Source organism: Indicator indicator, chromosome 13 (genome assembly GCF_027791375.1).
Source record: "Indicator indicator isolate 239-I01 chromosome 13, UM_Iind_1.1, whole genome shotgun sequence".
In the NCBI taxonomy this organism is placed as follows: Eukaryota; Metazoa; Chordata; class Aves; order Piciformes; family Indicatoridae; genus Indicator; species Indicator indicator.
Window position 1 is genome coordinate 27,087,692 of NC_072022.1, and position 24,500 is coordinate 27,112,191.

General features: G+C 51.6%; 2 protein-coding genes across 2 annotated transcripts in view; one reads left to right on the forward strand and one right to left on the reverse strand.

Annotated features, from left to right (window-relative positions):
* The window catches only part of MED12L (mediator complex subunit 12L), a 124,702-nt gene that overhangs the window by 91,950 nt on the left and 8,252 nt on the right, over positions 1–24,500 (forward strand). The window contains 12 exon segments of the mRNA XM_054385766.1: positions 6,757–6,910; positions 8,213–8,331; positions 10,151–10,316; positions 17,042–17,241; positions 18,038–18,205; positions 19,199–19,273; positions 19,413–19,503; positions 20,306–20,342; positions 20,569–20,680; positions 21,357–21,503; positions 22,933–23,166; positions 23,168–23,302. Coding sequence (XP_054241741.1) covers positions 6,757–6,910; positions 8,213–8,331; positions 10,151–10,316; positions 17,042–17,241; positions 18,038–18,205; positions 19,199–19,273; positions 19,413–19,503; positions 20,306–20,342; positions 20,569–20,680; positions 21,357–21,503; positions 22,933–23,166; positions 23,168–23,302 — 1,638 coding nt within the window.
* On the reverse strand, positions 3,456–4,475 carry P2RY12 (purinergic receptor P2Y12). Its single transcript, XM_054386319.1, has one exon. It carries the CDS (start codon positions 4,473–4,475, stop codon positions 3,456–3,458), a length of 1,020 nt encoding a protein of 339 aa, XP_054242294.1.

A 24,500-nucleotide genomic window follows, 5' to 3' on the forward strand; every position in this document is an offset into this window, starting at 1 on the left:
GCTGTGTTGGTTTCCTTCCTCCTTTCCAGGAGGTGCCTCGGTTAGTTCGTCGCGTTTGCTGCTCTCTTCCTTTTGCTCTGCTCTCTTCCTTTTGCGCTGCTCTCTTCCTTTTGCTCTGCTCTTTTCCTTTTGCGCTGCTCTCTTCCTTTTGCGCTGCTCTCTTCCTTTTGCGCTGCTCTCTTCCTTTTGCTCTGGAGAGGGACTTTTTAGGGTGTCAGGGAGTGATTGGACTAGGGGGGTTGGAGCAGTACTAGAAATGGGGAGATTCAGATTGGATGTTAGGAAGAAATTCTTCCCCATGAGGGTGGTGAGACACTGGCACAGGTTGCTCAGGGAGGTGGTGGAAGCCTCATCCCTGGAGGTTTTTGCATCCAGGCTGGAGGTGGCTGTGAGCAACCTGCTGTAGTGTGAGGTGTCCCTGCCCATGACAGGGGGGTTGGGACTGGCTGATCCTTGAGGTCCCTTCCAGCCCTGACAATTCTGTGATTCTATGGGATGAACAAACACAGAGTGTTTCTTGACAGCTTTCCAGGACACCCCTCTGGACTTGATGATCTCAGAGGTCCATTCTGGCCTGGATCAGAGGTTTTGATGGTTGGACTTGATGATCCCAGAGGTCTTTTCCAACCCAAACTATTCTATGATCCAAATGCAGCTGTGAGCTCTGTTTTTTGTGTGTGTCAGCCAGCTTGGACAGCACTGGTTGTGATCATTGTGTGACCAGAAGGTCTGCTGAGAGCCTCCCTCACAGTGGGTTACTTGGCTGCAGAATTGTGTGCAGTGGCACACTCAGAGCTGTACCCCCTCCCTCTACAGCCTATTGATTCCAGCTTGTCAACCTGAGCTTGGCTTTGCTCTCCAGAATAGAATTTCTGGGTTCTTGTGTTGCCAGTGGCACCACAGCAAGCTGGGCACAGCTACCTTCTGGCCCTGGCAGAGGCTGCTGCTGCTGCATGGTGTGCTTGGTGTTTCTTTCCTGTTGGTGTTGTACAGTTGTGGTAGTTTTATGTTCAACCCATCACAACAGTGCAGGAATCTGCTGCATGTCTCTGTGAGTTGAACCAAGTCATCTGCTGTTGTTCTCCTGCCAGCTGATGGGACAGGGCTCTGGCTCCTTGCTCACTGCTGCATGGGAAGTGGCTCATGGTGAAGCCATCCCTGCATGGCACACATGGGTTGCTCTTTGAGGCTCTCAGGCTGCAGTGGTATCCACAGTCAGTTGGATTAGTGTAGGTGTTGGTGGTAAATGGCTGGCAGAGAGCAAAGAGCCTTGAGGATGACCATGATGGAGGTCACTCTTACTGCTGTCATCAGTGTGACATGTCCCTAGCTGCCTGCCCTGACTGCTGCTTGTTCATCATGGGCTATGCAGAGCTGAGATGATCCATTGCAGTAGCCCAGAACTGATGCCCAAGGCAGCATCTTCCAGATTTTCTCCTGAGCTGGCTCCTTGACCTGTTCCCAGCTGGAGGAGGTGGGTACAAAGTGCCCTGTCAGTGAGTGCAGTGTGGCACACAGGCAGCTGTGGTGCTTGGTGTCTGCACAGCTCATCTGACCAGGGCAGCTGCCACCTGGCTGCTGCTTTCTCTCTATGTGCAGGGGAATGAGGCGTTGGTGGAAGTGGGGCACAGAATCATAACAGTTGTAAAAGATCTCCAAGATCATTGAGCCCAAGGTGTAGCCCAGCAGTGCCAAGCCCACCACTAAGCAATGTCCCTTGGCACACATCTACATGTTTTGTGAACACTCCCAGGGGCAATGATTCCACCACTTCTCTGGGCAGCCTGTTCCAGGGCTTAACCACTCTTTCAGTTTCCTGATGTCCAGCCTGTACCTCCACTGGCACAAACTGAGGCCATTTCCTGTCACTTGTTCCCTGGGAGAAGGAACTGAGCCCTACGTGGCTCCAGCCTCCTTTCAGGGAGCTGTAGAGAGCCAGAAGGTCTCCCCTCAGCCTCCTTTTCTCCAGGCTCAACAAGCCCCAGTGCCCTCAGCTGCTCCTCATGGGACTTGTGCCCTAGACTCTTGCCCAGCTTCAGTGCCCTTCTTTGGAGGTGAACACATCTTGTGCTTCCCTCTGGGCATCAGCTGGAGTGCACAGCCCTGGGCCCTGTGGGGCTGGTCCTGAAGAGCTTGCTGCAGAGGGACTGGCGGCACTGGTTCCAGGGAAATGGCTGTGCCCTGGTTGTGGTGGTGTAACCTGGTTCCTGATTGCCATCAGTGCTGGTGCTTGCCCCAGTATGAGAAGTGCACAGGATGTTTTGTAAAGCATTGGATTCATCCAGCAGGTTGTAAGAGATGTGTGGATTCTGAGGCTGAAGGCTACAGTAAGTGAGCTGTCCTGGAGCTCTTTAGGAAGTTTAGTATCTGCTTTGGGAGCTCCCAGTGCTCTACCAGGTACCAGTAAGCACTGGAGAGGGGCATACAGGCACCAGCTTTTGGCAGGACTGAGACCTTGCATGGTAGTGGAACGTTTCTGAGCTGGAGATGTGCTGTGGTGGTGATAAATGAACCATAATTTACTGCTTCAGCCTAGGATACTTTCCATGTGTGGGTTTTAGTCTAGCTGAAAATGCTCTGTGCCTGGAACTAGTTCCCTGTTCTTTTCAGTTTTTTTCCCCAATGGAAAAGGGGGGGAAAGTGGTTGAAATGTTTGTGCAGTGCAGCAAAGCTGCCCTGGATCATCAGCAAAGGTTGTACTTGGGAGTCTTGCCATCCCCAAGACGGAAGTACTCTGTCGGCTGAGCCTTTATGTGTTTTCTCATTCAGGATTCTCTACAAAGTGTGCAGTTGTGTTTATTCATACAGCAAGGTGAAGAATGGGAAGGTTTTAACTCCCATGGACCTAAGCCCAATGATGAAATGATTTCCTCTGACTTACAACTGGTAATTAGTGGTCAGTGGGTTAAGATTTGCAAGCACTTAATGAGATAAGCAAAGTGTTACTGTGTTACCAAAGCCTGCAGAGGTAAATAGCTCACCTACACCTGTCCCCCCCTTTCTGTTTGCCTGCTGGTCACAACCAGGTGACAACTCCCTGTGTTTATACAGCACATTTACTGCAGGTGTTCCCCAGCCCTTCTGCTGCCATGGACCCTTCCTCTGGCCCAGCTTAAGCTGTTTCTGCAGAACCTTGGCAGTTCATCATCTCATCTCTAGCATTTCAAGACTCTCTTAAGTTTGCTTGCTTGCTTGTTTCTTTGTTTTTTCCTCCCAGCTCCAAACTCCAAGTTGAAATTTCCTCCCAGGGGTTCAAACAAGCCCGGAGGGGATGTCATCAGGTGGTGCCTTTGTGTTGTGTTCAAGCTTTCTGGTTTCACCATTTTTGCAACCAGTGGTGTTGGTCTCAGGGTGGTGTGCTTCCATCTGTAGGACAATTAGATCTTCTGTGCAGGATTTGTGCTGCTGTCACCCAGCAGTAAACACACCTGGCCAGGAAGGGGTGCGGGGAGCCCTCAGACTGGTGTCTCGTCTGTGTCATCTCTCTCATTCTGCTCCTTCATCCGTGCCCCGAGTTCCAGGGATGCTGTGTGCTTGCACAGCATGTCCAGCAAGGACTTCCTGAAGGATTTGCAAAGGAAAAAATAGATGAAGGGGTCCAGGCAGGCGTTGAGAGAGGTCAGCCAGAGGGTGCTCTCCTTCAGGTAGAAGAGGGTCCTGCGAGCGGAGCAGTGGAAGACGTCACGCGTCTGGCTCAGGGTGTAGGGGATCCTGGTGAAGTGGAAGGGCACGAAGCAGACGAAGAACACCGCGATGATGATGAACACCTTCACGTTGACTGTCTTCTTGGATGCCTTGCCCGTGCCTCTGGTCCTTCTGTAGGACTTGTAGAGCTCCCTGCTGATGAGGATGTAGCAGACCACGATGACTGCCAGGCTGAGCCAGAAGATGAGCTGGCAGATGTAGTTCACCACTTCGTGCCAGACCAAGCCCAGGTCTGATTTCAGCAGGGCGCACTTCTTGACGGTCTTGGGCGTTTGCTTCTTGTTGGACAGGATCATGTTGGGTAAGGAGAGGACAAACATGGATACCCAAATGGTTGTGGACAGGATCTTGGCTCCCAGGAGGCTCCTGGGTGTCGATGTTCTGAAGGGGGAGGTGGCTTTCTGGTAGCGGTCGATGGTTATGAGGCCCAGGAACAGAATGCTGATGTACATGGTGAAGTAGAAGACAACCTGGGTGACCTGGCACACAAACCCTCTCAGCACCCACGACACCAGCTTGGCATCGCTCAAGATTTTGAATGGGAACGTCAGGGTCATGAGGAAGTCAGAGATGACAGTGTTCTTGAGGAAGATGATGAAATGGGATTTGCTGGAGACCTTGAAGAAGACCCACATGGCCAGGCCGTTCATGGTGATGCCCACCAGGAACAGGATGGTGTAGAGCAAAGGGAAGATGACTTGGCTGACTCTGCTGTCACTGGGGCAGCTGCTCTCGTTTCTAGGGTCGCTGAAGTTGGTCGTGGCTTTCATTTGCACTTTGGCTTTTCTCCCTTCCCTAGAAAAACAAAAAAGAAAGAAGGAAAAAAAAAAAAAAGCTGAGTTCAGTCTGTCACAAGACTTCAGCTTTTTTTAGTCTATTTTAATTTTTTTTTTTTTTTTGTGTAGGGAACCATCTCTGGAGGTTTTGTCTGCTCTAAGTTCCATTTTTATTTTACCAAGCATGTCAGATTTTGCAGGAGAAGAGCACTAGGTGGTGTAGCCATGTTTGTGAGGTGGCCTGGGTTCATCTTCTGTGACTGAAATGCTGAGGTGACCTTCCAGCCAGGCCTCCTGAGCTTCCAGCCAAACCTCCTGAGCTTCCACCCCAACCTCATGAGCTTTCCACACAGCTTCCGTGAGACCTGCACTGCAGGGTGGCAGAGAGTGGCTGCTGGGGAGTGTGGTACATGGCTCTGCGCAAGGTGCAGCATGCTGCAGTTGCCCCCATCTGACCCACACCTGCCTCTCTGCTCCTCCCAGGAAGGAGGGATGAAGGTCCCATTCTGCATCTTCCCAGTTTGGAACTGAGCTGTATCTAAACCTGCTGCATCTGTGCTGGGCTAGAGTGAAATGAATCAAATGCCTGCTTAGAGTCACAGACTGGTTGGGGTGGGAAGGGACCTTTCAAGCTCATCTAGTCCACCCCCCTGCAGCTGGCAGGGGCACCTGCAGCTGGAGTAGGCTGCTCAGAGCCCCAGACAACCTGGTGCTTTGTCAGCCAGTTCCCTGACATCTTCCTTACAGCCCTGCAAAGGTCTGGTCCTGTCTGTAAGACAGAAATAAATTGGTTTGTGCTTTGAAGCACCAAGCAGAGCCCCATCCTTAAGGACCCTTCCCCAGCCCAGACCGAAGCGAGGGTTACCGTAGCTGCGGAGGAGGAGCCAGGAGTCACTCTGGTGGGAGCTGAAGGAGGGTTGCTGGTGGTTCCTCTATCTCCTCACCATGGGGGCAGGCAGGAGAACCTGTCTGTAGATCCCTTGGAGAAGGGAGCTGCTGGAGGAGCAGCTGCACATCCCAGTTCTGAAACTCAGACCTCCCTCTGGCTTTCAGCTGGCTGGATAGCCAGAGACAGCTGCCAGCCCCAGGTGGCCCTCTCAGAGCTTCTGCTTTTGTTTCCTCTAGAAGACAGAGAGAAAATAGCATTTTTAAGAGGAATTGGAGATGCACTTCCTGCTTTTGGCCTCCTGACAATCACTATTTTTAAGGGGGAGCAGGTATTTTGTAAGGCTCTGCAACTTCTCTGAGCACAGAGTTGTCTCCTGTCTGCTGCCTCTTGGCTCTTCAGCATTCTTCTTGCACACAGCCTTGTTCTCAAGAACTTCTCCAGCAGCTGAAGGAAGCAGGGATTGGTTTGTTTGGAGAAGGTACACTGGAGAATATTTACACCTCACAGAGCTGGCAGAGCTGTGCTCCACGTCTTTAGGTTCTATCCAGTGCATCACCATTGTATAATATACTTGATTAAAAGACTAAGTGCAACCAGTTACAGATAAAGCCAGACATGTTTCAGTGTCTTTGGGATGTGCAAAATGGGATGTCAGGAGATGGGCTGCATCAGCTTTGCAGTGGAGCTGTAGGCAAGGGAATGTCACACAGCTTCTAGACATCTGTTTGCTACTGTGGGTTTCAGTCCAGGGCACAGTCTGCATCTTCTGGTGCTGTCCTTATCGAATCTACAACATCAGGTGAGGTTTCCCCCTCTATTATATTTTCACCCTCCTCTGCAGTGAGTTTGTTTGGCACTGCTTCCTCCACACTGCTAGCCACAGGAGATGTGTTTTGTGATGAGGAGCTGGTGTTGGTGCAATCTGGGCTGCTCAGGTTCACAGAGTCACAGAATGTTAGGGGTTGGAAGGGGCCTCAAAAGCTCATCCAGTCCAACCCCCTGCCAGAGCAGGAGCACCTAGAGCAGGTCACACAGGAACACATCCAGGTGGGTTTGGATCTCCAGAGAGAAAGACTCCAAACCCCCCTGAGCAGTCTGTTCCAGTGTTCTGTCACCCTCACAGTGACAAAATTTCTCCTAGTGCTTTCATGGAACTTCCTATGGCTCAACTTCCACCACTGCCCCTTGTGCTGTCATTGGGCATCACCCAGCAGAGCCTGGCTCCATCCTCTTGGCACTCCCCCTGCACATCTTTGAACTGAGCCCCAGCTCAGTCTCTCCTCAACAGGAAGATGTTCCACTCCCCTTAATCAATTTTGTGGTTGGGTTTCTGCAGGTGCTGAGAGTAGAAAGCAAAGAGGTTTCAGTCCTGTCTGCTCTTTGCAGGACCAGTCCTCCAGCCACGAGTGCAACCAGCGCATGGTCCTGCTGCACAGCGCGGGCAAGGAGTGGGACAAAGCCAGGCAGCAGCTGAAGAGGATCACCAAGGACATCCTCAAGATTCTGAACAAGAGGAGCACCACTCAGCTGGGTGGAGAGGGCTCTCAGCTGCTCTAGGGTAGCCTGTGGAGCACGTGAGCTGTGAAGGTGCTCAGGGAGCTATCTGGTGCCGTGCATGTGGAAGGTGTCTTTTGGCTTTCATCCCTTTGACAGCCATTGGCTGAGGTGTTGGCCTGAGCCCTGCCAGCACCAGGCTGCTGCTGGGCCTGAGGCTGCACCAGGGTGGCACCAGCACAACCACAGTGCTCAAATCCCTATTTGAGAATCACAGAATTGTCAGGGCTGGAAGGGACCTCAAGGATCAGCCAGTTCCAACCCCCCTGCCATGGGCAGGGACACCTCACACTACAGCAGGTTGCTCACAGCCACCTCCAGCCTGGCTGCAAAAACCTCCAGGGATGAGGCTTCCACCACCTCCCTGGGCAACCTGTGCCAGTCTCTCACCACCCTCCTGGGGAAGAATTTCTTCCTAACATCCAATCTGAATCTCCCCACTTCTAGTTTTGCTCCATTCCCCCCAGTCCTTTCACTCCCTGACACCCTCAAAAGTCCCTCCCCAGCTTTCTTGTAGCCCCCTTCAGATCCTGGAAGGCCACAAAAAGGTCTCCTTGGAGCCTTCTCTTCTCCAGACTGCACAACCCCAACTCTCTCAGTCTGTCTTCATTGGAGAGCAGCTCCAGCCCTCTGCTCATCCTTGTGGCCCTTCTCTGGACACCTTCCAGCACCTCCAGATTCTTCTTGTAACAGGGGCTCTAGAACTCGACACAGTGCTCCAGGTGTGGTCTGAGCAGAGTGGAGCAGAAGGGGAGAATCACCTCCCTTGACCTGCTGGCTAAGCTTCTTTTGGTTCAGCCCAGGCTCTGGTTGGCTTTCTGGGCTGCAGGTGCTCACTGCTGGCTCCTGTTGAGCTTCTCCTCCACCAGTACCCATTAAACCAACCAGTACCCACCAGTATGTGCATTAAACCAGCCTGGCTGTGAGCACCTCTGTTGGGCTAGAGCCTGGAATGGCAGGTCCTGTGCATCAAGCCAGTGACACACATTCCTTGCCCTCCTAGTAAAACTCTGTCACTGGTTGCAGCCTTTTTTGGTGTCATTTTAGTGCTTTGGAACAGCCTTGAGGTAGATTTGGAATTGCTCCACGCCGTGTTGTGTTTGTCCCAAGCCCAATGGAAAACTGAGGCAAGAGGCTTTCTGTAGTCATGGGGAAAGCTTATTAAAGTTTTCCTGGCCTTCTAAATCAGTAATAATGCAAAACTAGGGCTCCATTAAATGGAAAATGACTAAATTAATTTTTTTTTTTTTTTTCTTCTTTTTTTTTTTTTTTTTTTCAATCTGTTAAGTTGGGGATGAAGAGCAAAAAGCCAGGAAGATGAAGCAAGAGGCATTTCCCAGCCTGGAGACTGTGTTCACAAAACTGCAGAAGCTGTCCTGTTTTGATCAACACCAGGTGACGTCTCAGGTATGTATGGAGTTGCAGCCTTTGATGCTGAAAAGAAGAGGCAAGTGCAGGTTTTTGCTGGTGTTTTGTATACCCCAAGAATTTTCAGTGCTCTGCTTCTTCAAAGGCAAAAGGACAAAAAAAAAAAAAACCCAAACCGAAGTGCTGCCTTGCCATTCTGAATGACCTGCTTGGGAGGGTAACTGGGGGCTGGTTTGCTTTGTGTGGGGAGGTTTGTTGTGCAAGAAGCTTTCTGGTTTGTTATTGAAGTAGTGGAATTTTCAGTGACAAGGTGGGAATCAGTTTTGCATCACTTTCCATGACCAGCTTTGTTTGGGGCTGGTTGGTAAGTTAGAGAGTTACTAATCCTAGAATCATAGAATGGTCCAGGCTGGAAGGGACCTCCCTAGTCCAACCTCCCTGCAGTCATCCTCTACTAGATCAGGTTGCTCAGAACCTCACCTTGAATATTTCCAGGGATGGGGCCTTGTCCAGCTCCCTGGGCAACCTGTTCCAGTGTCCCACCACCCTCATAGTAAAGAACTTATTCCTAACATCCAACCTAAATCTGCTCTGCTCTAGTTTGAAGCCACTGCCCCTGGTCCTGTCACTCCAGGCTTTTGCAAGCAGTCTCTCTCCAGCCTTCCTGTAGCTCCCTTCAGGTACAGTCAGGCTGCTATTAGGTCTCCCCAGAGCCTTCTCTTCTCCAGCTGAACACCCCCAACTCCCTCAGCCTGTCCTCATAGCAGAGCTGCTCCAACCTCCTGCTCATTTTTGTGGCCCTGCTCTGGACCCTCTCCATCAGGTCCATGTCTTTCCTATATTAAGGGCTCCAGACCTGTACAGAGTACTCCAGGTGAGGTTTCACCAGAGCAAAGTGGCAGAATCACCTCTCTGGATGCCCTGTCTTGCCTGTGTGTGAGCTGTGTCACTGTGTTGATGCAGGACAGGAACTCCTCAGTGTGTTTGTGGGACAAACTGTCTCTCTGTGGGAGGCTGGTGGATAATGACAGGTTGTTCTTGCCTGGATATTAGAATTTATAGCCAATCTCTGCTGCTCAGAACTATGCTAGTGGGTGCCTGGAGAACACAGAGAGTTGGTTTTAAATGACCAGTTCTCCTGGTTTGTCTTTGGGCTTTGTGAGAGTGCAAATGCATCAGCATGGGAGGTCAGTCATCCCTTTGTCAGGTGTTTAAGTGTATTTTAATTACTGGAGGCTAAGATACAAAGAGAGGTAGACACCTGATAATTTGTAGGGCATTTCTGGATCTGTTTTTTTGAGTGAATTTATTCCGTGTTTTGTTTGCAGGATGAGAGGCTATTAATTATCTACCAGAGAGGGGGGAGATGCTCCATCCCTGGAACCATTCCAGGTTGGTTGGGGTTCTGAGCAACCTGCTCTAGTTGCAGATTTCCCTTCTCACTGCAGGGGGGTTGGACTAGAGGACCTTGCAAGGTCCCTTCCAGCCTAAAGCAGTCTGTGATTCTATCTGAAAGCCATCAACGAAACAAAAAAAATCACAGTGCAGTGACTTGAGAAGAAAAATGATTTTGCCTCTTCTTCCAAGCACAGCCCCCCATGGGTTGAAAATCAGAGTTGCAGGTGTTAAGAGCAGTTTGCCTCTTGCTGTGAAGCAGCAGAGCAGCATTTCCTCTGCTGGCAGGTTTGAGAAGTGTGCTGGTTTAGCAGTGCAAGGGAGGTGCAGGGTAGCAGAGTCTGATTTGGAAGCGTTTCTGTCTGCAGGATGCTACCGCTTGCTGTCAGCGCTTTGGGACTGTGGGGCACTGCTGTGTCCCAGGAGCCCTCAGTGACTCACTGCCCAACACTGCTTATGACAGATCTCCAGTAATGTCCTGGAACAGACCACAAGCTTTGCCTCAGGGACATCCTATCATCTGCCCTTGGCTCACCACATCCAGCTCATCTTCGATCTGATGGAGCTGGTGCTGAACATCAATGGGCTGATAGACTTTGCATACAGGCAAGCAGAGGTCGTGCTGGGGGGTGCCAAGGCTGGAGCTGTGAGGCCTTTTCTGGGAAACCAGAAAACCCCAAGAGCTGGGCTCTGTGTGCTCCTCATTTGCTCTACTATCTGGTTCAGTTTCCTGGCCTCTCAAGCAGAGTGCCAGACACTTCCCTATCTGCCTGTGACAGCCGTGGAGAGCCGGTGGATGTGTTTCACTTTCACATCTTTCAAAGCACAAAACATTTGGGGAAGGGCTGCACTGTGTCAGACTGAACCACTCCATGGCACAGGAAAATATCCACTGCCCCAAATGCCATGGGTTGCTGAAGAGCAGTTCTGAGGCTGATTTTTACACTTTGTTGTATCTCCACTTCCCTTGCTCTGCAATGAGTAAGGAATTTCCTTTCCATTTGCCACAGAGCCTTTCCTTGATGCACTTCTGTTCTGCACCTATGTGTCAGGCTGAACTACTCCCTGGCACAGGAAAGTATCACAGAATCATAGAATTGTCAGGGTTGGAAGGGACCACAAGGGTCATCCAGTTCCAACCCCCCTGCCATGGGCAGGGACACCTCACACTACATCAGGCTGGCCAGAGCCTCATCCAGCCTGGCCTTAAACACCTCCAGGGATGGGGCCTCAACCACCTCCCTGGACAACCCATTCCAGGCTCTCACCACTCTCGTGGGGAAGAACTTCTTCCTCACATCCAGCCTGAATCTCCCCACTTCCAGCTTTATTCCATTCCCCCCAGTCCTGTCACTACCATCAGCACCAGGATGGCTGCTGAGGGCAACCTCCCCCCACACCTTCCCCATCCCAGGCTGTGATGTTCCTGATTGGATTCCTAGAACACATCAGCAGATTGGCTCTGGCACATGCAGCTTTGGGTAGAGAAATCACAAAACCTTGGCTGATGCAGCCACAATTCTCTATTGAATAGTTCCTTTGATGTGGGGACAGGCACAAACATGTTTGAATTTGTGAGGGTTTATCTTCCAATGTTCCGTTTAAATTAAAAAAAAAAAAAAGTTCTTTAGGTACCTATGTGCTGTGGTTTGGGCTCTTACTTTTTCAAGAGGGAGTGGAAACCTTTCATGGGCAGATAGGCATCTAGTGAGAGTCAAAAACCACTTCAGTTGCTGTTTCCCCTCCTGGTTTATATCTTGGGTTTGGGTTTGTGTACTTTGGAGTTGTGGTTTTCATTTCATAGGGAGCAGGAGAAGAGTTCTCAGTCATAATATTTTAATAGGTTTACAAAGACATGGGAAGAGCAAGACTTGGTATGAGAAACACTAGGGAAGAAAGAAATGCAGAGAAGAGCTACAGAAGTGTCTTAGCTGTGTGTTCATTTTCCTGCTTCAAGCCTCAGTTCAGTAGCACAAAGAGAAATAACATTTTTGGTAAGACTAAGCAACATTAGCAAATCAGCATCTCTGAACACAGAGGGATTTAAGGGATTAAGAGAAGGCTCCCAGGAGAGCTTCTTGTGGCCTTCCAGGATCTGAAGGGGGGTACAAGAAAGCTGGGGAGGGACTTTTTAGGGTGCCAGGGAATAATAGGACCAGGGCGGGGGATGGAGCAAAACTAGAAGTGGGGAGATTCAGATTGGATGTTAGGAAGAAATTCTTCCCCATGAGGGTGGTGAGACACTGGCACAGGTTGCCCAGGGAGGTGGTGGAAGCCTCATCCCTGGAGGTTTTTGCATCCAGGCTGGAGGTGGCTGTGAGCAACCTGCTGTAGTGTGAGGTGTCCCTGCCCATGGCAGGGGGGTTGGGACTGGATGATCCTTGAGGTCCTTTTCCAACCCTGACAATTCTATGATTCCATGTGAAGTGCAGACAAATGGGGTCAGAAATTCCCTGCAAAAGGATAATAAATTTGTCTGTCCAGTTTATGAACAGCTGGGTAAAGACAATCCTCCCCTCAATGTCTTCTTGGTTTCCTTGTAAGAACTGGCCAGAAGCCAAGCCCAGCTCTCTGTACACCACAACTGTTCTAAGTCCCTTTCAGCAGGCTCCAATTTTAGCTCTTTCTGCCTTTCAGTCATTTTGCAGAGACAATAAAATGCAGTTCAGAAGTGTCCAGAGGCAGAGACTTACCTCCTGTGTGGTGCAGTGCCTCAAAGATCTTCTAACCTCACCCACAGGCTTTCTCCTGGCTGGGTTGTGCTAAGTGAGCAGCAGGTTTCAGTTTGAGCCTGGGCTGGTTGCTTGAATTCACCAAAGTTCCTGTTTTTTAAGTCAATCCTTCACTTTTTTTTTTTGGTAACTCTTATCTCCTGACCACTCCCTGGTGTCGCTTCTGGGCCAAGCAGCTTCAGAGGCTGCTTTGCTCACCCCCCTCTAACCCCAGCCCAGAATTGTCTCCTTTGGGTTTTGGACCTTTCTGGCTGTGATCCGTGGGGGCTGTGGGGCAGAGGCTGGGCTGATGGAGTGTGGGGGCTGGGTGTGGACCCAGGCAGCTCTTCTGCTCTGGTAGTTTGTCTTTGCTCTTACCCTGGCTGGTAGAGGAAAGGGTCAGGGATCTGATCAATGTCTATCAATATCTGAGGGGTGGGGGTCAAGTGGAGGGGGCCAGGCTCTTTTCAGTGGCTCACAGTGATAAGCCAAGGAACAATGGATACAAACTTGAATGTAGAAGATTTCACCTCAACATGAGGAGAAACTTCTTTGCAGTGAGGGTGACAGAGCCCTGGAGCAGGCTGCCCAGGGGGGTTGTGGAGTCTCCTTCTCTGGAGACTTTCCAAACCCACCTGGATGCATTCCTGTGCAGACTCCCCTAAGTGATGCTGCTCTGGCAGGGGGTTGGACCTGATGATCTCTGGAGGTCCCTTCCAACCTCTAATGTTCTGTGATTCTGTGGTCCTTTGGTCATTATCTTACTACTCTCTACAACTCCCTGGAAGGAGGTTGTAGTGAGTGTGGTGTTGGTTTCTTCTCACAAGTAACTAGCAGCAGAAAGAGAGGGGCTGCAGTTGTGCCAGGGGAGGTTTGGATTGGGTGTTGGGAAAAGTTTCTTGAGTGTAAGAGTGGTGTGAGGCATTGGAACAGGCTGCTGAAGGAGGTGGTGAGGTTGCCATCCTTGGAGCTGTTGGAGAAGCTGCAGATGTAGTGCTTCAGGGTACAGTTCAGGGTCATGGTAGTTGGGTTATGGTTGGACCTGATGGCCTGAAAGGTCTCTTCCAACCCTTAATGATTCTGTGATTCATCAGATCAGGCTGTATCCTCTAACAGCAGGAGGATTTCCATCCCTGGAGCTGTTGGAGAAGCTGTAGATGTGGTGCTTTGGGGCACAGTTCAGGGTCATGGTAGGTAGTTGGCTTATGGTTGGACTCGATGGTCTGGAAGGTCTTTTCCAACCCTTAATGATTCTGTGGTTCATCAGCTCAAGCTGCATCATCTAACAGCAGGAGGAACCAGCAGAAGGTCCTCTGTGCCAGGCAGTAGTGAGCTTTGCTATCAGCACCTGGGCCACGTCAGCCAGCACAGCTCAGCACAACCTTGTGGCTCATTAGCAGAGGGAAGGTTCTGCTTAGGTCATTTCCTCCTCCTGATGCAACTTGGTGTTTAATTTACTGACTGTGTCATCTGCTCATTCTGGATTTCATCTCCAGGTAGGCTGCCCCAAAATTACCTCTGTTTAAAATGTTCAGAGCTTTATTCTGGGTAGAAGCTGCTGGAGTTGTAACAGGTCTCAGTTATCTTTGAAGAGCAGCTTGGACCTCCTGGTGCCAGCTCGAGTTGATCTCCAGAGGCTGGACTTTGGGATGGGATCTGCACTTCAGCAGGTGGCAGGTGGAGCTCTCTCTGATCCAGTCTGATGCTTCTTGGGCCTTAAGTCCACATCAGATCCTTTTAGGTGATCTCAAGGCACTGACAAAAAGTACAGTGAAGAATCCTTGCACTAAACCAACATTCCCCCCCCCCCCTTCCCCCCCCCTTCCCCCCCCCTTTCCCCCCCTCTTTCCCCCCCTGCTGTGGGGCCAGGCTGAGAGAGTTGGGGTTGTTCAGTCTGGGGGAGACCTTTTGGTGGCCTTTCAGTGCTTCAAGGCTTTAAACTGAAAGCAGAAGATTTAGATGGGACACAAGGAAGGAATTCTTTGTGACAGGGATGGTGAAACCCTGGCACATGTTGCCTGGAGAGGTTGTGGATGCCCCATCCCTGGAGGTGGCCAAGGTCTTAGAGCAACCTGATCTTGTTGAAGATGTCCCAGCCCATGGCAGGGGGGTTGCACTAGATGACCTTTAAAGACCCCTTCCAACCCAAGCCATTCTGTGTGACATAGGACATCCTTGGCAGGGCAGGGCAGAGCAGAGCAAGCAGAGAGGAAAAGGTTTTCTAAGAGCCACAGAGGAGAACATCTAAATGTGGCCAAACGAGTTTCATGTGGAACAGAGTTAAAATGACTTGGGCTGGGGTGAGTCAACCCTGCTCTGTTGGTCAGGATGTTCCATAGCTCTGAGTCACTCATGCCATGGGGTGCTCTCTGTGAAGTGCAGGTCATTAATGCCCATTGATCTTGGGGCTCTCCTCCCTGCTGAAGAGCAGAGCCTGGCACCAGGTGGGAGGGCTCCTGCCCTAAGGTCCTACTGGTGGCCTCGGGGGATGTGAACATAAGGAAAAGCTTTTGCTCTGTGAGGCTGCTGGAGCCCTGGAGCGGGCTGCCCAGAGAGGTTGTAGAGTCTGCTTCTCTGGAGACTTTTCAAAACCTGTCTGGATGTGTTCCTGTGGATCTGCTCTAGGTGATCCTGCTCTGGCAGGGGGGTTGGACTGGATGAGCTTTCCCTTCCAGCCCCTAAGGTTCTGTGATTCTGTAGATGTTCTGTCCTAAGACATTTTTGCCTGGAAGTGGATGGAGCTGCTGTTTGTGTGGCAGCACTGAGGAGAGGCCAGCCCCTGTGTCTGCAGAGGGACAGGTCATCTGCCACGGTGGGCTGCATCCCTCATGGGTTGGGCAGCTGGTGGGAAGCAGGGTGCACAGGGAAGGGCCTGCACAAAGGCTCTGTGCTGCTGTAGGCTGAGTGGATGAAAGTTATGGGTACAAGTCACACACTGTTTTTTGACTCACATGCTCCAGTTGTCCACCAGTGAATAACACCAGGATCACAGCTCACAGGATGTAAGGGGTTGGAAGGGACCTCCAGGGATCTTCAGGTCCAACCCCCCTGCCAGAGCAGGACCATAGAATCCAGCACAGGTCACACAGGAACACATCCAGATGGGGCTGGAAAGTCTCCAGAGAAGGAGACTCCACAACCTCTCTGGACAGCCTGTTCCAGTGCTCTGGGACCCTCCCAGTGAAGAAGTTCCTCCTCATGTGGAGGTGGAACCTCCTGTGCTGCAGTTTCTCTCCATTGCCCCTTGTCCTATCCCAGGGTGCAACAGAACAGAGCCTGTCCCCTCCCTCCTGACCCCCAGCCCTCAGCTATTGATTAGATCCCCTCTCAGTCTCCTTCTCTCCAGACTAACCAGCCCCAGGTTGTGTGTACAGGAGATGTAACCACCTTTGGACATAACTTCCCACACCTTAAGTGAGGAAGGGCTTCTGCCAGGTCTGGATGAGGTAGTTGTAGAGAGTCACAAGGTCCCCTCCAAGTCCACAGAGACTGTGCTAGTTCCCTTCCCTTGGAAAGGCAAACCCTGAAGACAGGAGAAAGATGTCGTGCTGCCCATGCTCCCATAAGCAGCATCACTTCCTCCCAGGTCAGACTTCTCCCTAGCTTTGAGGTTTCTCTGCATTGTCCCCAAAGTACTTTTTCTGGCTTCTGTGATCAGCCCTGCTGGTTTTGGGTAGGTGGTGGTTGGATAGCTGTGCTGGTGCCTTGCAGAGAGGAGGTGCTCAGCTCTGTTTGCCAGGCTCCTGCTCACTGCCAGTCCCAGGAGGATCAGTCTCTTTTGTCAGCAAGCCCATGAGCCAGCAGTGAGCACTTGCAGCCCAGAGAGCCAAGCAGAGCCTGGGCTGCATCAAGACAAGTATAGCCAGCAGGTCAAGGGAGGTGATTCTCCCCCTCTGCACCACTCTGCTGAGACTACACCTGGAGTACTGCTTCCAGTTCTGGAGCCTCTGTTACAAGAGGGATCTGGACATGCTGGAAGGTGTCCAGAGAAGGGCCACCAGGATGAGCAGAGGGCTGGAGCTGCTCTGCTATGAGGACAGACTGAGAGAGTTGGGGCTGTTCAGTCTGGAGAAGAGAAGGCTCTGAGGAGACCTTCTTGTGGCCTTCAGGATCTGAAGGGGGCTACAAGAAAGCTGGGGAGGGACTTTTTAGGCTATCAGGTAGTGACAGGACTGGGGGGAATGGAACAAAGCTGGAAGTGGGGAGATTCAGGCTGGATGTGAGGAAGAAGTTCTTCCCCATGAGAGTGGTGAGAGCCTGGAATGGGTTGCCCAGGGAGGTGGTTGAGGCCCCATCCCTGGAGGTGTTTAAGGCCAGGCTGGATGAGGCTCTGGCCAGCCTGGTGTAGTGTGAGGTGTCCCTGCCCATGGCAGGGGGGTTGGACCTGGCTGATCCTTGAGGTTCCTTCCAACCCTGACTGATTCTATGATTCTAAGATGCTGTGCAAAATGAGGTGGGTGGCCAACACGTGGAAGGTGGCGATTTGCAGAGCCAGTTAGTGCTACGCTTTGGGTTGTGACCACCTCACTCCTGCTTCACTTCTCAGCTGTGGCCTCCAGAGATGTTCCCTGGCAGGTAAGAGGCTTAGGGCACAGAGCCTCTGGTAGAAGTTCACCTCCCGCTTCTGTGCTTCTCGTGCACAGGCGACGCCGAAATCGGCAGCACCAACGTCAGCTCCTTGAAGGGTGACGACTTCCACAAGGGAGGCTTGTTAGATGAGCTCACGGAGGAGGAGATCTGGGGGTCCTCTCAGCCTCTGGAGCCCTGGGGAAAAGCTGCTCCCATAGAAACTGCCAGCCTGACCAAGTATGCTCGCTATGTGCTGAGAACCATCTGCCAGCAGGTGAGCTCCGGAGATGCTCCTCTGGCTGGGTTGGAGAGGCAGGAACTGTGGTGCTAAATGAATGTAGTGCAGTGGGTGAGTGATGCCTGGGAGTCCTGGGTGATTTGTGCACAGCAGTAGGTCACTGGCAGGCCCAAACTGCTTTAGTTAGTTGTTAGCATCAACCTGCACTCTATTTTGAGGTGTTTTTCCTACCTGCATCTCAAGCACTTGGAGGAGACAGCTGAAGCACTCTAGCAGCTGCATGCTCAAAGTGCTTTTGCAGCAGCATTTGTTTCATTGCAAAGTTGAATTTGGTGAGGGACTTTTTAGGGTGTCAGGGGGTGATAGGAGCAAAACTAGAAGTGGGGAGATTCAGATTGGATGTTAGGAAGAAATTCTTCCCCATGAGGGTGCTGAGACACTGGCACAGGTTGCCCAGGGAGGTGGTGGAAGCCTCATCCCTGGAGGTTTTTGTAGCCAGGCTGGATGTGGCTGTGAGCAACCTGCTGTAGTGTGAGGTGTCCCTGCCCATGGCAGGGGGGATGGAACTGGCTGATCCTTGAGGTCCCTTCCAAACCCTGACAATTCTGTGATTCTCTGAATTCAAAGTAGAGAAGGAATGAATTTGGGGAAGCCTGTTAACATCCTTGCAGGTGGCACTGAAGGACAGGAGTCCTTCCTAACCTCACCTGTTGCATGGTCACCATAGTTCACCTCAGGTTTTGCATATGGAAAAATCCCTTTTGTGTTCAGCTTACCAGCAGTGACTGTTGCCTGGCTGCTTCCTGAGGGTCTGTTGTCTGGTCACTTGCAGGAGTGGGTGCCTGAGAGGCTCTGCACAGACAAAGATCTGATTTTGGACCCTGTTCTTTCAAACAAGCAAGCACAGAAACTCCTCCAGCTTATCTGTTACCCTCATGGCATTCAAGAGTGCTCCGAGGGTGAGAACCCTCAGAGGCAGCACATCAAACAAATACTTCAGGTAATGCAGTGGGGAAGGGGTGGAGGAACTGCCTGTGGTGCTCTGGCTCCTCACCTGCCATTCAGCAGCACCACCAAGTGACCTTGATTGGCAGTTCTGCTGCAGTCAAGCTTTGGGTGCTTCCTTACAGATTGTGTGTGCTCAGGACCCCCAGGCTCCATGTGAATGTTTGTTGTGTGGCCTGTGGTCTCTCCTTGCTTCTGCTGCCACAGCTGTGAAGGGAAAAGAGTGCATCCCGCCCGGCATCAGCCCTCCCAGTGCATCCCGCCCAGCATCAGCCCTCCCAGTGCAGTCCTCCCGGCATCAGCCCCCCCAGTGCAGTCCTCCTGGCATCAGCCCCCCCAGTGCAGTCCTCCCGGCATCAGCCCCCCCAGTGCAGTCCTCCCGGCATCAGCCCCCCCAGTGCAGTCCTCCCGGCATCAACCCCCCGCCCCAGTGCGTCCCGCCCGGCATCAACTCCCCCTCAACCACCTCCCTGGGCAACCTCTTCCAGTGTTCCACCACCCTCATAGTATAGAACTTGTTCCTCACATCCAACCTAAATCTGCTCTGCTCTAGTTTGAAGCCATTGCCCCTGGTCCTGTCCCTTTGCAAACAGTCTCTCTGCAGCCTTCTTGCAGCCCCATCCAGGTACAGTCAGGCTGCTATTAGGTCTCCCCAGAGCCTCCTCTTCTCCAGACTGAACACCCCCAGCTCCCTCAGCCTGTCCTCACAGCAGAGCTGCTCCAACCCCCTGAGCATTTTCATGGCCCTGCTCTGGACCCTCTCCATCAGCTCCATGTCCTTCCTGTACTGATGGCTCCAGAGCTGTACACAGCATTCCAATCTGCACACAGAAGATGAGGCTCTTGGATGGAATGTGGACCAGTTAGGAGACTGGGGGTTGGTTTATGCATCAGTTAGGAGATTTGTGGGTTGTTGGTTTTTTTTTTTTTTCCTTCATCCCTGTGAAGTGCTGACACTTGTGTTTATCCCTGTGTAATCCTTGCCCAGAATTTAGACCAATGGACTCTGCAGCAGTCCTGGCTGGAGCTGCAGCTGATGATCAGGCAGTTCATGAAGGAGCCTGTATTTCCCTTTTGCAAACTCTTCTTCCCTGAAACATTTAATGCAAAAAAAAAAAAAAAAAAAAAAGTCTGTTAAATGTTGACCTAGTTGGTAGGCCACCCTACCAGGAATGTGCTAGTGTACTTATGTTTTACTGTAGGATTCTGGGGCTGTGGTTGACGTGAACAGCTTGTTGGATAATATTGCAAAGGCAACAATAGAGATGCTTGAGCACTCTGCTGATCTAAACAGTGGCTAACCTTGCAGCATGCTGGTGGGAAATGGTAGAGATTTAAGTGAGCAGTTAGAGTGCTTGTCTATGCCCTCCTCTGGCCACTTCTCTTGCCATGGAGATCCCCCTAACTGTCATGAAGTGTCACTGAATTCCTGTTGGGAATTAGGCTTGAGCTCTTCTTTAACTTTCCAAGCACATGTTTAGTGACTGAATGGTGATTGCCTTTCCTTTAGCAAATGCTCTCCCTCAGTGCCTAGGTTTTTGGTGCTTTATCTTGGAGTTAGGAGAGCAATGACTTTGGATACCACACACAGAGCAAATAACCACTGCAAAGAACACCCAGGAGTATGAGGGTTTATATATTTGTGGTGTGTGCATGCAGTTTTCAAGGAGCCCACCTAGCTGAAACTGCAGCAATTGTTGCATGGGCTGTGACTCAAATCCCTTGGCTGACGTTTTAAACTTCTGCTTCACACATACTTCATTTTTCTTTCAGTTTGTCTCAATTTTGTGTTTATAATGGATACAGATTGATCTAAAGAAGATGAATTACCCGAAGGGGAAGCCTTTGCATGGCTGTGGCATCTCTCTTCCAACCAGCTAAAGCAGCAGCAGCTCAGTTTACTCCCAGCTGAGCCCTGCTAGAATTTCAGTGCAGTTCAGGCAGCTGTCACTCAGTGCTTGGAGGGCAAACTGAACTGGGATTCACTTCAGACCACTCACAGGGATTAGAAGCTTCAGCTGCCTAATCTCCACTGAAATTATAGCCCTGGTTGATCAAAGCAGCCTTAAAGTGATGTGTTCTGTTCCTGAGTCAGGCCTCAAGTGTGCAGGTTGTACAATGCCCAGAGCAAGGTGGGTTCCCAGCGCTGGTGTGCATTTACACTGGCTGCTGCTCTGCCCTCTGATGTGCTTTGAATTCCCCTGGCAAGGCTTTAATTTACTGAACCCAGACACAGACAGAGATGTGGGCACTGCCCCTTGCCAGGAAAACGGGCAGACAAAACAAGGAAGGGAGCAAGGAGGGATGGGAAGTATCAAAATAACCTCACTAATTGCCTTCTGTTTGCCTCTCTTGAAGCATGTCTCTCCTGAGCCAGCAGCCTTTCCTCTCACTGGTACTCACTTGCCTTAAGGGACAGGATGAGCAGCAGGAAGGGCTCCTGGCATCTCTGCAGACCCAAGTGAATCAGGTAAAACCAGCACAGAGCCACCAGCACCCTGTGTGCCAGTAGGCTGGCGCGTGTGCTGCGGGGCACAGGGCAGTGCGTGCCCAAGGGAGCAGTGCCAGGCAGGCAGCATGGGGAAGTGTTTGTTCCTTTCTGAGAGCGGAGACATCTGCTATTCTAAAAGTGTTACAGAGAAGCACAGCCACAGAGCCACAGATGGCGTGGGGTTGGAAGGGACCTTCAGAGATCACCTTGTCCAACGCCCCCGCGGGCAGCAGGGACACCTCCAACTAGATCAGGCTGCCCAGGGCCACATCCAGTGGTAATTTATTTACCTTCTACTACTTTCTATTCAAGATCTGTGGAAAATTTCCCTAGACACAGCCTAAAACTGCCACATTGATTAAAATTAAACTTGCTCTGCAAGACACTTCAGTTAATTCTCTTCCTCTTTGAGACCCTGCATTGGGGCTGGGTATTTTCCAGCTTCTGCTTAACCAAGAGAAGCAAAGAGAACTTAAAAAAAAAAAAAAAGAAAAAAGAAAACAAACCAGAAACTGCAGAACTCGCAGTGAGTTCAGGGAGAGCAGGAGGAGGTGTTCCATCAGAGAGGGCCGTGCCCTGCTGGTGAGAGCAGGGCGGTGCTCTCCTCCCTCCCCCTTGCTCTCTGACTTGCTGCTGTTCGCTGTTTGCTCTGCAGAAGGAGCTCGGGGACAAGCGGTCGGAGAGCATCGCCAGGGTGCGGCAGCTGCTGCCCCTGCCCAAGCACACCTGCGAGCCCATGGGCTCCCTCATCGACACCAAGGGGAACAAGATCGCGGGCTTTGACGCCATTGACAAGAAGCAGGCAAGGGGAAGGGCTTGCTTCCAGTTGGGTTTGCCCCTGAGTTTTGGAAGCTCACAGGGGCAGCCGTGTGTGTGTGTCTACACAACCGCCCGCGGTGCCAGAGCAGCTTCCTTACACTCAGCCATCACCAGAGCCTGACCATGGCAAGGTGGTCTTACACCTTGCTGTCTAAGAGCAGTGATGCCAAAGGAGAGCAATGCTGGGCTTGTCAACACCTTCCAAACCAGCTGGGTGTCAACTGTGTTTCTGTCCCAGATACTCTTGACCAGCTTTGGGTTGCATGGTCTGAGTGAAAGCTCTCGAGCAGAGTGTGAAACCAGGACTGGGCTCAGGGAGAATGTGTCCAGAGAAGGGCAACAAGGCTGGTGGGGGGTCTGGAGCACAAGCCCTCGGAGAAGAGGCTGAGGGAGCTGGGTGTGTTTAGCCTGAAGAAGGGGAGGCTCAGGGGAGACCTTATTGCCATCTACAAGTACCTGAAGGGAGGTTGTAGCCAGGTGGGGGTTGGTCTCATCTCTCAGGCAAGCAGCAACAGAACAAGAGGACACAGTCTCAAGCTGCACCAGGGGAGGTTTAGATTGGATGTTAGGAAGAAATTCTTCACAGAAAGAGATTTACCATTGGAATGTGCTGCCCAGGGAGGTGGTGGAGTCACCACCCCTGGAAGTGTTTAAAATAAGCCTGGATGAGGCACTTAGTGCTGTGGTTTAGTTGATTGGGTGATGTTGGGTGGACTTGATGATCTCAAAGTTCTTCTCCAACCTGGTTAATTCTGTAGATGCAAACCCTGTGTCAAACCCCAGCTGGAGGGCTCTGAGCAGCTTTGTGGGGCTTGGACCATGCACTGGCATCACTGCCCCTGCAGCAGCACCTGCAGCAATTCCACCCAGCCCTGCCTGGAGACTGCCTTCTCACTGGGACTTGCAGATAGTCTCACAGGTCACAGACTGGTTTGTGTGGGAAGGGACCTCTCAGGCTCATCTAGTCCAGTACCCTGCAGTCAGCAGGAACATCTACAGCTAGAGCAGGTTGCTCAGAGCCCCAGATGCTCTATCCCTACAGTGGTTCCAGAGATGGAGCATCTCCCACCTCTCTGGGCAACCTGGGCCAGGGTCTCACCACCCTCAGTGTAAAAAAAGTCATCCTTCTATCTAAATCTCCTCTCTTTTAGTTTGAAACCATCAGCCCTTGTCCTGTCACAACAAGTCCCCTTAGATGATCTCTGAGGTCTCTTCCAGCCCAGGCCATTCTATCTATGATAATTACTTCAGCAGCAGCAGGAGAAAGGTTCAAATCCCACAGGATGCCTTTGGTACCTTTTGTGGAAGGGAAGAAAGCCCTTACTGGATTTTTTCAGACTCAGATACCACTGCCCCAAAGCAAGCTGTGTCAGCCTTCTTCAGGTACTCACTGCACTTCTCTTCTAAAACAGGGTCTTCAGGTTTCCACAAAACAAAAGGTGTTCCCTTGGGATTTATTTGAAGGTCACAGAACTCCTGCTCCTCTCTCCTGGGCGTGGTTTGGTTCCGTTGGTGTCGACAGGAAGGTGATAAAGTACGAGGAGCAGCAGCACCTCCTCCTCCAACACACACACCCCAAGCCCAAGTCAAGGACTTACTGCCTCGAGCCCTTGCCCCTTCCTCCAGAAGATGAGGAGGAGGAGGAGGAAGCCCAGCACACCTGTGTCTCAGGAACCAGAAAGAAAGTTAGGAGAGCTCTGTGACCAAGGCAAACATGCCATGGATGATGAGAAGAAGACAAAGGGCAGGAAGAGGAAGTCAAAGTTAAGCTCAAGGGCTGATGTAAGTAGCTGGTGCCCCAAACAGCACTGGGAATGCCTCACTGAAGTGCCTGAGGTGGGCACAAGCCAACCTCATGAGGTTCAGCAAGACTAAGGGCAAGGTCCTGCAGCTGGGTCGAGGCAATCCCAAGCACAAATCCAGGCTGGACAGGGACTGGCTGGAGAGCAGCCCTGAGGAGAGGGACTTGAGGGTGCTGGGGGATGAGAAGCTCAGCAGGAGCCAGCAGTGAGCACTTGCAGCCCAGAGAGCCAAGCAGAGCCTGGGCTGCATCAGGAGAAGTGTGGCCAGCAGGTCAAGGGAGGTGATTCTCCCTCTCTGCTCAGCTCTGCTGAGACCACACCTGGAGTACTGCATCCAGTTCTGGAGCCTCTGTTACAAGAGGGATCTGGACATGCTGGAAGGTGTCCAGAGAAGGGCCACCAGGATGAGCAGAGGGCTGGAGCTGCTCTGCTATGAGGACAGACTGAAAGAGTTGGGGCTGTTCAGTCTGGAGAAGAGAAGGCTCCAAGGAGACCTTCTTGTGGCCTTCCAGTGTCTGAAGGGGCCTACAAGAAAGCTGGGGAGGGACTTTTTAGGATCTCAGGTAGTGACAGGACTGAGGGGGAATGGAATAAAGCTGGAATTGGGGAGATTCAGGCTGGATGTGAGGAAGAAATTCTTCCCCATGAGAGTGGTGAGAGCCTGGAATGGGTTGCCCAGGGAGGTGGTGGAAGCCTCATCCCTGGAGGTGTTCAAGGCCAGGCTGGATGAGGATCTGTCCAGCCTGATGTAGTGTGAGGTGTCCCTGCCCATGGCAGGGGGGCTGGAACTGGATGATCCTTGTGGTCCCTTCCAACCCTGACTGATTCTATGATTCTGTGTTCTGTGATGCCCCTCAGCTGGACCCCAGCCTGAAAGAGGCTCTTGCACATAGCTAAGCTTTTGTGCAGTTTGTTCTGGCTGCTGAGTTTTTGTTGGATTTCAGGGTGTCAGTTGAAGAATCACTTAGAGCAAAGGTTTGAAATTTGTGCCTGCCATGACCCAACTAATGAGGTGTGTTTCCAGGAGCAGCCACAGGATGTTAGGGGTTGGAAGGGACCTCCAAAGATCAAGTCCAACCCCCCTGCCAGAGCAGGACCATAGAATCCAGCACAGGTCACATAGGAACACATCCAGATGGGTCTTGAAAGTCTCCAGAGAAGGAGACTTTGTGCAATTA